Source organism: Mirounga angustirostris, unplaced genomic scaffold (assembly GCF_029215605.1).
Source record: "Mirounga angustirostris isolate CCGP_5_RB_7025 unplaced genomic scaffold, mMirAng1.0.hap1 SCAF_10, whole genome shotgun sequence".
Taxonomy (NCBI): Eukaryota; Metazoa; Chordata; class Mammalia; order Carnivora; family Phocidae; genus Mirounga; species Mirounga angustirostris.
In genome coordinates this window covers 48979782-48993858 of record NW_026991718.1, presented here as the reverse complement: position 1 = coordinate 48993858, position 14077 = coordinate 48979782, and the positions used below count along the sequence as shown (strand labels likewise).

Genomic DNA, 14077 nt, shown 5'->3' with positions numbered 1-14077 from the left:
CTTCCACAAGGACACCTTACTCAGAAGAAGCTGTGGGGTGGCTGCAATTGAACCTTGTCTCCAGATTATGAAACCAGTGAAGTCAGCAGGAGTCTTGTGGCTTCTTTCATTTCAGATTGTCATGTTTACTGAAGTGAAACTTTCTGAGTAGGGAGACCGGAGTACTACCTGCTCAGTAAAACAAACAAACAAGAAAACAACTCTGTAGTGCTCTGGATTGCAGGCAGGCAGCAGTAAGATAAATGTCAGTAGTCTGTTCCTGACAGATTATACAGCAGCCCTGGCTCAGGGATTTCTCTCCCTGCAAGGTTTTGTTGTTGTTGTTGTTTTTAAGATTTTATTTTTTTAAGGCATCTCTATACCCAGTATGCAGCTGGAACTTACAACCTTGAGATCAAGAGTCACATGCTCTACCAACTGAGCCAGCCAGGCACCCCTCCCTACAAGGTTCCTAAGATTGAAAGATTCTCTGGCTTAATGTCTCCATGAATAACTCTCTTTGAATGACAGTAAGACAGGGCATTTGCCAGTCCTGTTATAGAAGAGTAGCAGTCCTCTGCTCATCAGACTGACTGTTTGTGACGTTCTCCATAGACAGATCCAAGGGGTGCCTGTTCTAGAATTAGGTAAACTAGTAGCATCATAGAAGTAACCATACAGTCTGAAAATATTTGGATGTCTAAGGTGGGATTCGATTTCTGCCTCTCTTCTCAGCTGATCCTTACCTCTTATTTTCTCCAGTTGAGTTTTAAGTAATACTTTAAGAGCTAGGATACACTTGCTTTGTTTTTCTCTCCCCAAATAAACATTATCAAAATTTCTTTTACCCAGCAGGCCACTAAATCAAAATCTTCCCAAAGCCCATTGTTTTTTATTGTTGTTGTTGTTGTTTAGATTCTTCATTTTACTGTTTTGACATGAGTTCCTTTTTCAGAATTATTTCCAAGGGTCGATAGCTAGGGCTGCTCTTGGGGGTATTATTCAGGGACCTAGGGATAGGACTAGGGACACTGGTTGCCTGTAGTTGCTTCTGTTTCAGATTCTGAACTAGTTAATGACTGGAAACGAGCTTTTGTGCTCCTGAAGGAATGCACTTGGAGGAATTTGAAGGACACAAGATCCCCTCAACCTGTCCACTCTATTGTCAGGGTTTTATTTTAGAGGAAAGGAAAATGGATTTCAGAGGACAGCTGGTAGTCTCTGCCAGTATTATAAATAGAAACATTTTGGAGCATAATTAGCCACTTCTCTTTTTTTGTGTATTGCTTGTTCTCATAAGTTATGTTATATTCTGGGCAACATTTCAAAATTTTACCCCCCTTTTTTTCTGTTGCTTAATGAATGTTCTAGTAACAGATCCTGTTAATCTCACAATCAGAAAGTTTTTATTGCCCTTAAGAATAAAATCTAGGGCGCCTGGGTGGCTCAGTCGTTAAGCATCTGCCTTCGGCTCAGGTCATGATCCCAGGGTCCTGGGATCGAGTCCCACATCGGGCTCCCTCCTCGAGGGGAAGCCTGCTTCTCCCTCTCCCACTCCTGCTGCTTGTGTTCCTGCTCTTGCTATCTCTGTCTCTGTCAAATAAATAAATAAAATCTTAAAAAAAAAAAAAAAGAATAAAATCTAAACTCTTTTAGTACAGTCTTTCAGAATAGTAAAATCAGCTCCCAAACAACTTTTTAGATACCTCTTTTCCTTATAAATTCTATATTCAAATAAACAATATACTTGCTCTATTTCTTAGATGTTCAGTTGCTTTCCTGACTTTCTTGTTTTCATATGTAGTTACCTTTGCCTAAAATACCTTTCTCTTTCTGAATCAGTGTGTATCCCAGGTTAGCTATCTTCTAACACCCAAATCAGTTGTTATTTTACTCTAGAATTCTTTCATGATCCTCCTAGCTCGAAGTAGTTTCTCCCTTTTTGAGTACATACATTTCTTACTCTTATGCAGTAATTCTTTTATTTTGTATGACATCTGTTTATGTATATCTTTTATTTATTTTAGAGAGAGAGAGAGAGAGAGTGCATGCACATGAGATTGGGGGAGGGACAGAGGGAGGGAATCTTTAAGCAGACTCCCCTGCTGAGCACGGAGCCTGATGGCAGGGCTCAGTCCCACGACCCTGAGATCATGACCTGAGCCGAAATCAAGAGTTGGATGCTTAACCAACCATGCCTGAGCCACCCAGGCACCCCATGTTTTTGTATATTTTTTAACTCCAGTATGGATTAATAGTTTCTAAACACATTTCTAAATGGTCTTTTTATTTTTTTTCTTCAATACCAGTAATAGTGCCTTTCACATATTAGATGCTTGAGAGGTATTTTAAAATATTTTTTTGTCAACTTCTTGTCTGGATACTGTGTTAATTTACCTCTCTTAGGTTCCAGTGGTGCTGCTGATGCAGAGCACTCAGCTCGACTACAAGACCTAAAGACTGAAAGTCTACCAGACACTAAAGCCATTAAACAGAAAGAGGAGATCCATAGTAAGAGGACAGTTCCTAAGGAATCCTGGACAAAAGAAAAAGAATCCTTGCAGATAGATATTGCAGGTAATGGGATTGGGGCAGGGGGGTGAGGTGGGGAGTACAAGGGGAGTGACAGAGAGTGAGAAAGAGACAAGGCCTGTGTTTGTGTGTTTCCATTTTATTCTTCTTTTTTTTGAGATTTATTTATTTGAGAGAGAGAAAGCATGAGCAGTGGGAGGGGCAGAGGGAGAGGGAGAGAGAGAATCCTCAAGCAGATTCCCCACTGAGCGTGGAGCCCAGTGTGGGGCTCAATCCCAGAACCCTGAGATCATGACCCACGCCAAAATCAAGAGTCGGATACTCAACTGACTGATCCACCCAGGTGCTCCCCATTTTATTCTGATAATAACATTGCCTCACAATTTAAATAGAGATCCATTTTTCTTTTTCTTCTTTTTTTTTCTTTCTCATGCAAATCACTTCATTATGTAAAATAATTATTACCTCTGGGAAAAGATACTGTGAACTTAGAAACAGGATTACAAATAAATACCTAAGGCTGATAATAATAGAAATATCATGTCTCAGTACTGAAACAGGGGAAAGCCTAAAATCTGAAGGCATTGCAGAAGACCGTGATAAAGACAGACAGAGCCTCAATACAAACTTTTAAAAAATAATAGTAAAAGCCAAGTAAAAGGCCATGTTTACCCATGGCCCCCTATTTCTAACGTAAAAGAACATATAGAACATAAGTCATTACTACCTAGCTGTCAGACTTTACCTCTAGAGGAAGATAGAACATACCTAGATAAGGAAAGAAAGAAGTCAAAGAGCTGATCTATCCATATTGTATTTTGAAAATAGCCCAGATGCAGATGCTCACATCAAGATCAATAGATAAAATAAGATATATGATTATAAGATATATAAGATATATGATATATAAGATATAAGATATGTAAAATAAGATATATGATTATAAGATAAATGATTTTCCACAAGGTACCAAGACTACACAGTGGAGAAAGTACACTTCAACAAATGGTGTTAGAAAACTGGATATCCACATGCAAAGGAATGAAGTTGAACCCTTACTTTTTACCATACACAAAAATTAACTCAGAATGGATCAAAGATCCAAATATAAGAGCTAAATTAAAAAACTTTTAGAAGAAAACAAGGGAAAAGCTTCATGACATTTGATTTGGCAAAGATTTCTTGGATATGACACAGAAGCACAGGCAACAAAAGCAAAAATAAATAAATTATACTACTCAGTTAAAAAACTGCATTAAAAGACACAACCGGGTGAAAAGGCAGCCTAGGGAATGGGGAGAAAATATTTGCAAATCATGGTAACTGGTTAATATCCAGACTATACATGGAACTATTATAATTCAACAACAAAGAAACCCAATTTAAAAATGGGCAAAGTACTTGAATAGACAGTTTTCCTAAGAAGATATATGACTAGCCAACAAGCATATTAAAAAATGCTTGAAATCACTAATCACCAGAGAAATGGAAATCACAAACCACAATGAGATACCACTCCACACCCATTAGGATGTTAACAAAAAGAACAGAAAGTAACTATTGTCCCAGCAATGCAGAGAAATTGGAACCCTTGTGCACTGTTGGTGTGAATATAAAATGTTGCAGCCATTATGGAAAATAGTATCAAGGTTCCCTCAAAGAATTAGAAATAGAATTACCATGATTCAGCAATCCCACATCTGGGTATATATCCAAAATAATTCAAAGCAACATCTCAGAGATATCTGCATACTTATGTTCATCACAGTATTACTTACAATTAATCAAGTTATGGAAACAACCCATGTATCCATCAACAGATGAATGGATAAAGAAAATGTGGTACTGGGGCGCCTGGGTGGCTCAGTTGGTTAAGGGTCTGCCTTCGGCTCAGGTCATGATCCCAGGGTCCTGGGATCGAGTCCCGCATCAGGCTCCCTGCTCAGAGGAGAGCCTGCTCCTCCCTCTCCCTCTGCTGCTCCCCTTACTTACTTGCACTCTCTCTCTATCAAACAAATAAATAAAATCTTAAAAAAATTAATTAAAAAAAAAAGAAAATGTGGTACCTACATCCAATAGAATATTATCTAACCTTAAAAATGAAGGCAGTCCTATCACATGCTACAACATAGATGAACTCACGGACATTGTGCTCAGTGAAATAAGCCAGTCACAAAAGGACGATACTGTATATTTCACATATGTGAAGTATCTAAAGTAGTCCGAATTACAGAAACATAATATAGAAAAGTATTTGCACAGGGCTGGTAGAAAGGGTGGAGGCAGAATTGGTGTTTAATGGATATGGTGTTTAATGTTGCAAGATGAAGTTCTAGAGTTCTGTGGCACAACAATGTGAATATACTTAACACTACTGAACTGTATACTTAAAAATGGTTAGATGGTAAATTTAATGTTGTATGTTTTTTACCACAATAAAAAAAAATGTATAAGATGAAAAAACAAAATTGCAACTCTGCAGTGAGTAGCATAGGAGACATAGTTTGGAAAAGAAAGGTGGGACTACAATCTGTAAAAGCATGTTCTAGAAAACAAATTTTTTCCTAAATGTTTTAAACTATGAATAATTATAGAAGACATGAAATGTATTAAATAAAGTTTAGATAATAACAAGAGGTAAAGAGATTCAGGGGATCAGAGAACAAAATGAAGGAAAAGAATTGTAACAGAAAAAGGAGATGAAAGCCATTAGAAAAAATAATTTGAAGAATGACAGTGGAGATCTAACACAGTGATAACTGTTAGTGTCTCTAAAGAAGATAGCAAAAAATAATAACATAAATAAGGAAAACTGAACCTGCAATTTAAAAGGACCTACCCCAGTCCTAGGGGAAAATTTGTATGTACTAATCAACACCCAGACATATGTTGGTGGTAGTACTGAACTTTAAAGAAAAAGAGCACATTGTACAGGCATCCACACAGAAAAAGCAAGGCAAAAAAACAAAAAAATCAGCAAGGAGACAGGCAGAAGAAAGGCAGGCTAAAAGAAGTATAAGTGAGCTATTTTCATCTTTGAAGTTGGTAAATCAAGAAATACATGTGTAAGTTGTAGTATTTAAAATTATAAGTTATTTCTAAAAGAATTAAACTATAAAATGTCTAAAATATTTAGAAAAATGGTAGGAGTAACAGGAGAGTAAAAGGAAGAGAAATGAAAAAAGTAGATTTGTAACAAAAGAAAAAATACCGGGTGCCTGGGTGGCTCAGTCAGATAAGCGTCTGCCTTCCGTTCAGGTCCTGATGCCAGGGACCTGGGATCAGGCCTCAAATCTGGCTCCCTGCTCAGTGGAGAATCTGCTCCCTCTTCCCCTCCCCCTGCTCGTTCTCCCTCTCTCTCTCTCTCAAATAAATAAATAAAATCTGAAAAGGAAAAAATACATAAAATAGAGAATGGAAAACATATAAGACTATATAAACATTGGCGTGCTTGGGCAGCTCAGTCGGTTAAGCCTCCGACCCTTGATCTCAGCTCAGGGCTTGATCTCACAGTTGAGAATCTGAGCCGCACATTGGGCTCCCCGCTGGGTGTGGAGCCTGCTAGAAAGAAAAAATAAAACAAAACAACACTACATATATTTATGGAATAAATTCATCAATTAAAAAATAAAACTCAGGTTAAAAAACAAACTCAGTTCCATGCTATATAGCAGACACCTTAAAAACAAAGTGACTCAGAATGGTTTCCTTTTAGAAAACTAGAGACATATCAGAAAGAAATTTGGAAAAATGATATTAATATAGACACCCAAAGTGTTGTAGGAATCAAGGAGGAATATTTTTATACTGATTTGCAATCCACAATGAGGCTATAACACATACGTCTTCAACCATGAATTAGCATAAAAATATATATAAAATGAAAATGAAAACATTCTTAAGTGGGGAGAGGGAACTTTGCTTTGGGATGGGAGGAATGCAGAACACACTATAAACTAACAAAACTCTAGAGAACCTTCAAGGAGAAATGGACAATACAGAATAATAGTAGAGAGGTTGAATACCCATGCTTATGTCATGAGAGATCATAGAAATGAAATTTTTTATAAAAAGCTAGTTAAAAATATATCTGGGAATACAAGTAATGAGGGTGATCTAATAGATATGTATAAATGTTTGTATGCTTTAAAAAATCTTTATATAAAACTTTTAAGATGCCCATAGAACATTTCTAAAGAGCTTTATTGATATATAATGCACATACTATACAATTCACCCGTTTAAAGTGTACAATTCAGTGGTTTTTACCCTATTCATAGGTATGTGCAGCCATCAACACAGTTGATTTTTGAATGTTTTCATCACCTCAAAAACAAACCTTCTACCCTTAGCTATTACCCCTCCTACCCCCTCATCACTGTCCCCTGATCTCCTTTGTCTCTATAGATTTCTCTATTCTGGACCTTAATACAATAATTAATTAATATGGAATCATATAAAATGTAGACTTTTGTGACTGGCTTCTTTTAACTCAGCATGATGTTTTCAGGTTCATATAAGTTATAACACATATCAATATTTTATTCATTTTAATGACTAAATAATATTCCATTGTATGTATATGCCACATTTTATCCATTTGCCCATAAAATGGACATTTGGGTTGTTTCTACCTTTTGACTATGATAAATAATGATTCCATATAAATATTCATATACAAGTTTTTGTGTGGACATATGTTTTCATTTCTCTTGGGTATATACCTAGGAGTAGAATTGCTGGGTTATACGATACCTTTCAATTTAAGCATTCAAGGGGCGCCTGGGTGGCTCAGTCAGTTAAGCGGCTGCCTTTGGCTCAGGTCATGATCCCAGGGTCCTGGGATCGAGCCCCGCATCGGGCTCCCTGCTCAGCAGAGAGCCTGCTTCTCCCTTTCCCTCTGCCTACCGCTCTGCCTACTTGTGCTATCTCTCTGTCAAATAAATAAATTAAAAAAAAAAATCTTAAAAAAAAAATTTAATCATTCTAGGAACTCTCAGACTGTTTGCCAAAGTTGCTGCATTATTTTACATTCGCACTAGCAGTATATGAGGATTCCAGGGTCTCAACAACCTCAGTAACATGTCTTATTATCTGACTTTCTCAAAGATTGATTTATTTATCTGAGAGAGAGAGAGCAAGTGTGGGGAGGAAGGGCAGAGGGAGAGGGAAAGAAAATCTCAAGCTGAGCACGGAGCCTGACGCGGGGCTTGATCCCACGACCCTGAGACAAAACCAAGAGTTGATGCTTAACTGACTGTGCCACCCAAGTGCCCCCTGACTTTTTGATTGTACCTATTCTAGTGGGTATCAACTGGTATCTCATTTTGCTCTTGATTTGCATTTCCCTCATGACTAATGATGTTGAACATCTTTTTGTGTGCTTATTGGTCAATTGTACATCTTCCTTTGAGAAATATCTATTCAGAACCTGGCGTGGTTTTTATTTGAGTTATTATACTATATACTACATATATATATATAGTATATAGTATATACTATATATATATAGTATATGTATTTATTTACTATATATTATATATATATTTATTATAAAGTTGTTACTATTTATATATATTAGATACTATATATAGTATATATATGTATAGTATATAATATATATACTATAATTAATAGAGTTGTCTTTTTATTGAGTTCTAATAGTTATTTATGTATTCTAGATACATTTTTTCTATCAAAACCTATCTATCTATCTATCATTAGTTTCCACTCTGATCTTTATAATTTCCTTCCTTCTGTTTGCTTAAGTTTTAGTATGCTCTTTTTCTAATGCTTAAGGTGGAAGTTTAGGGTTTTTATCTGAGATCTTTCTGCTTTATTGTTATAGGCATTTACAACCATAAATTTTCTTCTTAAGATTTAGCTGTATCTGGGGCGCCTGGGTGGCTCAGTTGGTTAAGTGTCCAACTCTTGGTTTCTGTTCAGGTCGAGACCTAGGGGTCATGGGATCAAGCCCTGCATCAGACTCCTTTCTCAGATTTTATTTATTTGTCAGAGAGAGAGCACAAGCAGGGGGAGTGGCAGGCAGAAGCAGGCTCCCTGCTGAGCAAGGAGCCTGATGTAGGATTCGATCCCAGGACCCGGGGATCATGACCTGAGCTGAAGGCAGAGGCTTAACCCACTGAACCACCCAGGCATCCCTCAAAACTATCTTCTAACACTTATCAGAGTTGACATGACAGTTAAGCATCTTCAGGTCCCAAAAATAAGAGTGAAAGCAGGAACCCACCATAGAGATAATTAAGCACTAAAGCAGACTGTCACCTTAAGGGTTTCAGCTGAATTCTGTAGATCTGGGATTTTCTTTCTTTCTTTCTTTCTTTTTTTTTCTCTTATTTTGTGATGAGCAGCAAAGCAGTTTATTGAGTGATAGTAAAGTTTACAAAGCGCCCAAAGAGGGAGGGGACCCGAGAGGGTTGCCCTGGGATTTATTTTTAATGTCTACATGAAGTTGGGAACAAAATACAGAACTAAGGGCACACCCATAGTGAAAAAGTCCTGCTTGGGTTTCCAGTAGGCTGCAATCTAAGTAATAGGATAAATAAGAAATAAACACATCCGTGCAAAAGAATAAAGAAAGGAAATTCGCCTGTCTCAACCTTGGTAATGAGTTTGGGGAAAGAAGGCAGTGGCAAATTTATCCTGAAATTTATAACTACAGACCAACTCTCACAGGGGTTTATAGTTGTGAATTTTGCACTGGTACAATCTATTAGTGCAGTGAACTACATGTTATCTGAAAATTCTCCAGGCCAGAATTTTATTTAAAATAGCTGTAGTGGGGCACCTAGCTGGCTCAGTCAGTTAGGCGTCTGCCTTCGGCTCAGGTCATGGTCCCAGGGTCCTGGGATCGAGCCCCACATTGGGCTCCCCGCTCTGCGGGAAGCCTGCTTCTCCCTCTCCCACTCCCCCTGCTTGTGTTCCCTCTCTCACTGTCTCTCTCTGTCAAATAAATAAATAAAATCTTTAAAACAAAATAAATAAATTAAATAAAATAGCTGTAGCTTGGTAGTGCCAACTCCTATGCCTGAAGGCTGAAGCAGATGCACATCTCTCTAAAGAAATTTCAAGTGAGACCTCAAAATATTCCCCCAAATACCAAACTCGTAGGCACCATGAGTGAAAAGGCATAAAAAATAAAAAGGAGAAATGAGACCCACAAAGACATATTTTCAGGGCTCCTGGGAAAAATGGCTGATTCTATGGTTGGATCAAGAAATATAGATGAGCCAGAAGCATCTTGTAGTGCTGAAAGTAAAGAGAAAACCTTACAATGATAAGTATGTTAAAGGGACACAAGGGCCAAGTAAAAGGGCTCCCAGTGACCAAAGTTACAGCAAGTTGAGCAATATAGTAGTATTGAATTATAACCAAAGTGTAAATATCCATGAGTCCATATTGATATAAATAAATGATTAAATAAATTAATGGGAGCAAATAGACAATTCTGTGCAGAATTCCAAATGTATGAGTATGTATAGAGTATATAGACACTCTACCCTTAAGGAGACAGAGCATAACTCCTTACTCTTTAAGAGTAGATTGCTCGTAGTAACTTCCTTCTAAAGAGTTTAGTATAGGAAGGGGAAAGAGAGTGAGTTTATAGTAAAGAACGCTGACGGGAACCTCAGCCAGGTAGTCAAAGTTAACACCAACAGTGATAAGTCATGCTGATGGTATCTACCCTTAATATGTGATGAGAATGGCACTTTAAAGTCTTCCTCCCCAAAACCTATAACGCCAGTCTAGTCGTGAGAAAAACATCAAAAACCCAAATGAACATTCTACAAAGTATTTGATCAGTACTTCTCAGAACTGTCAGGACCATGGGAAACCTGGGTGGCTCCGTCGGTTAAGTGGCTGCCTTCAGTTCAGGTCATAATCCCAGGGTCCTGGGATTGAGTCCTGCATTGGGCTCCTTGCTCAGCAGGGAGCCTGCTTGTACTCCCTCTCACTCGTTCTCTCATGCACACTCTCTAGCAAATAAGTAAATAAAATCTTAAAAAAAAAAAAGGAAGAAACTGTCAGGGTCATGAAAAACAAGAAAAATCTGGGGGAACTGTCACAGACCAGAATAACCTAAGGAGATATGATAACTAAATGTAATGCAGTATTTCTGTATGGGATCCTGGAACACAAAAGAATATAGGTATAAACTAAGGAAATCAGATAGAGTGTAGACTTTGGTTAATAATAATGCATCTTTATTGGTTCATTAAGTGTAATGTACTATATTGATGTAAGGTGTTAATAATAGAAGAAACTGGGAATGAAGTATAGGAAAGTATTTGTACTATCTTCACAGTTTTTCTGAGACTAAACTATTCTAAATCAAAAGGTTTATTTGAAAAAACTCATGCATAAAACAACTCATGCATGTTGTGATGAACACTGGGTGTTATACACAACTAATGAATCATTGAACACTACATCTAAAACTAATGATGTACTATATGTTGGCTAACTAAACATAATAAAAAATAATATAAATAAAAAATTCATGCAATCATACTGATTTTAAAACAGATAGATAAGATTCATTGATTAGATAGATAAGAAAAGGGGAGGCTCCTCTTTATAGTACAATGCCAACTAAACATAGGAGGGAAAATAGAGTTGGAAAATCTCCATACTCTAACCCTCATAGTAATAATAGATTTAAGCAAGAATCATCAGTGGATGATAAAACCAGTGAGTGAAAATTTATGGGGGAGAAGGATATTTATTCAGCCTCAAAATATCCCACAGTATCTTCCCACATTGCTCATTAATCTCCGAAAAAGTTAACCTTTACAGTAGAGAACTTCGGACATCAAAATTAACATCCACCAGTAATAGGACACGCTGAAGTTAAGTACTTCACATGTGATGTACTTAGGAGGACACATTACTCCTATAGAACTGTTCAAAATGCGTAACATGAATCACAGTGAAACTTACAGAAACTCAAATTGAAGGACATTCTACAAATAACTGGTCTGTCCTCTTTAAATATGTAGGTGTCATGAAGGACAAAAGCTGAGAAACTATTCTAGGTTAAAGGATACTAAAGAGACATGGCAGCTAAACGTAGTCATGATCCTAGATTGGACTCTAGCCCAAGGGGAAAAATTACTACAAAGGACAGTTTGGGGAAAATTGCTGAAATTTGAACATAAACTTCACAGTAGTATCATGTCAATGTTAAATTAGATGTGTTTGATAATGGTATGTAAGAGACTACCTTTCTTTCTAGGGTATACATCCTATAGTATGTGAAAAGGCAGAGTGAATAAGACATGATGCTTATAACTTATTCCCTGGTGGTTCAGATAAAATATTAATAATATATGTACATATATGTTTATGGTTGTGAAAGATAAAGCCACTGTAGCAAAATGTTAGTAATTGGTGAATCTAAGAGAAATATATGTAGGTTCATTATACTATTTTGCAGCTTTTTGGTAGGATTGGAATTTTTTTATTTTTACAAAATAAAGTTCCTCTTTACCAGAAAGAGTCTGAAAAAAGATGATGGAGATGGTGTAGGGTTTAGCCATACAAGGTATTAAACTGAACTATAGAACAGTAATAGTTAAAAGGATGCTATTGGGGCAAGAGACTGAGAGTGGGCTCATTAATGGAAATAAACTTAAAAACAGCGAGAATCTACTCTATGATAAAAGTGCCATTTCACATCAGTTTGGAATAGATGGATTATTCAACAAATCATGCCAAGATGCTTACGTAGCATTTAGGGACGTGAAGTACAGACTTAAGTTGGAGTCCTACCTTCTTTTACCAAAATTCATATATATCAGAGATGTAAGTGTTTAAGTGCATGAGATCATAAAAGTTCTAGATGAAGGTATGGATTATTATTAATAAGGTGAGGTGACAAAATCTAAAAGTCATAAAGGTAAGGATTTGATAAATTTGTCTACCTTTTTAAATTTAAGTTTCTGTATGGTGAAAAAAATACCATATGCAAAGTCAATTTATAAGTGGAAAGTAGGAAAACAATTTTAAACTGATATTGAGAAAAGGGAGCTAATTTTCTTAATATGCAAAGAACTTTTTATAAATCAAAGACAGTCTAACAGAAAAACAATCAAAGGACATGAGCAGGAATTTTATGGTAAAAGAAATACAAATGGCCATTAAAGATATGAAATAATACTTAGAAAGAAAATACTTTTCTTTAAGCCCTTTAGTACAGATGAAAAAATTTGATGCCAATAAAAAGTATTGTTGGGGTATGGGGAAACTGCAGCATTCTTCAGAAGAGTAAACAATTGGAAACAACCTAAATATCTAGTTAAATTATGGTATGTCAAATCAGTTAGTATAAAATGTTTGCATATACATAAAATATTTTTTTTATTGGACAAATATTTTTGCATTACTTAGCAGGATTTTATCTGAATGGATATACAAAACCTGCTTAATAGTTGTTATTACTGGAAACTGGGCCAGGGGGCCTAGGAATAGCAGGGAGACCTTTTTCACCTTAAATTCTCTGCATTATTTGAATATTTTACAATGAGCATGTTTAACTTTAATTTTTAAAAAGTGGTAAATCATATTTTTAATATATTTGGATATATTTGGGGGGAATTTTGCAAGTACTATGTATAAAACTAATGCATTATCAGAAGTAGATAACCACCTCAACTGATTTGACCTTTACTCTTAAAGAAGTGCCATGAGGGGTTCCTGGGTGGCTCAGTTGGTTAAGCATATGACTCTTGATCTCAGCTCAGGTCTTGATCTCAAGGTCATGAGTTCAAGCCCCACACTGAAGCTTTAAAAAAAAAAAAAAAAAGGTGCCTTGAGATAGGATTATCTAGCCTCATTATTCATTGAGTCCATTATACTCAGTGAACTCAGCTTGCTCATTTTCTACTCTTTACTATATATTTTACTTCATCCCCCAGTCAGTGGGACTGTGTTGATTAAAAATACTGATATTAGAAAACAAATATATGTTACAGTAATGTTATCTGTTTCCTCATTCTTTTACTTTTGCTTTTTTTTTTTTTTTTAAGATTTATTATTTGAGAGAGAGCGCGAGAGTGAGCATGAGCTGGGGGGGAGGGGCAGAAAGAGAGGGAGAGAGGATCTCAAGCAGACTCCTTGCTGAGTGCGAGCCCGATGCATGGCTGGATCTCACAACCCTGAGATCACGACCTGAGACAAGATCATGACCTGAGCCGAAATCAAGAGTTGGTCACTTAACCAACTGAGCCACCCAGGCACTCCATATTTTTGCTTTATTTTTTAATGTATTCTATCTGGCCCTTTGAAATTTTGCTTCTTTTATCCTGTTCCTGTGGTATCCTTCCTGAAATACAGCCATAATCATACCCTTCCTGAAATACAGCCATAATCATGTTACTCTGCTCAAAATGGTATAGTGGCTCTTAATTTCCATTAAGAATAAAGTTAAAGTCTTCAGGCTAGTGTTCCAGGCTCCACATAATTTGTCCCCAAATATCTATCTACCTACCTACCGTTCATTCGTTCTTTTTTTTTTTTTAAGATTTTTTTAAAATTTATTTATTTG

General features: G+C 36.5%; 1 protein-coding gene and 1 pseudogene across 7 annotated transcripts in view; one reads left to right on the top strand and one right to left on the bottom strand.

Annotated features, from left to right (window-relative positions):
* The window catches only part of ALMS1 (ALMS1 centrosome and basal body associated protein), a 216706-nt gene that overhangs the window by 159292 nt on the left and 43337 nt on the right, over window positions 1-14077 (top strand). For all 7 annotated transcript variants that reach the window (XR_010405594.1, XR_010405592.1, XR_010405593.1 and 4 more), the window contains one exon: window positions 2386-2556. Coding sequence is in view for 4 of the 7 variants with exons in the window: in XM_064572311.1 (XP_064428381.1) it covers window positions 2386-2556 (171 nt within the window). In the remaining 3 variants the exon portion in view is untranslated. The remainder of the gene's footprint in view (window positions 1-2385; window positions 2557-14077) is intronic.
* Window positions 441-2199, bottom strand: LOC135361824 (aurora kinase A-like; annotated as a pseudogene).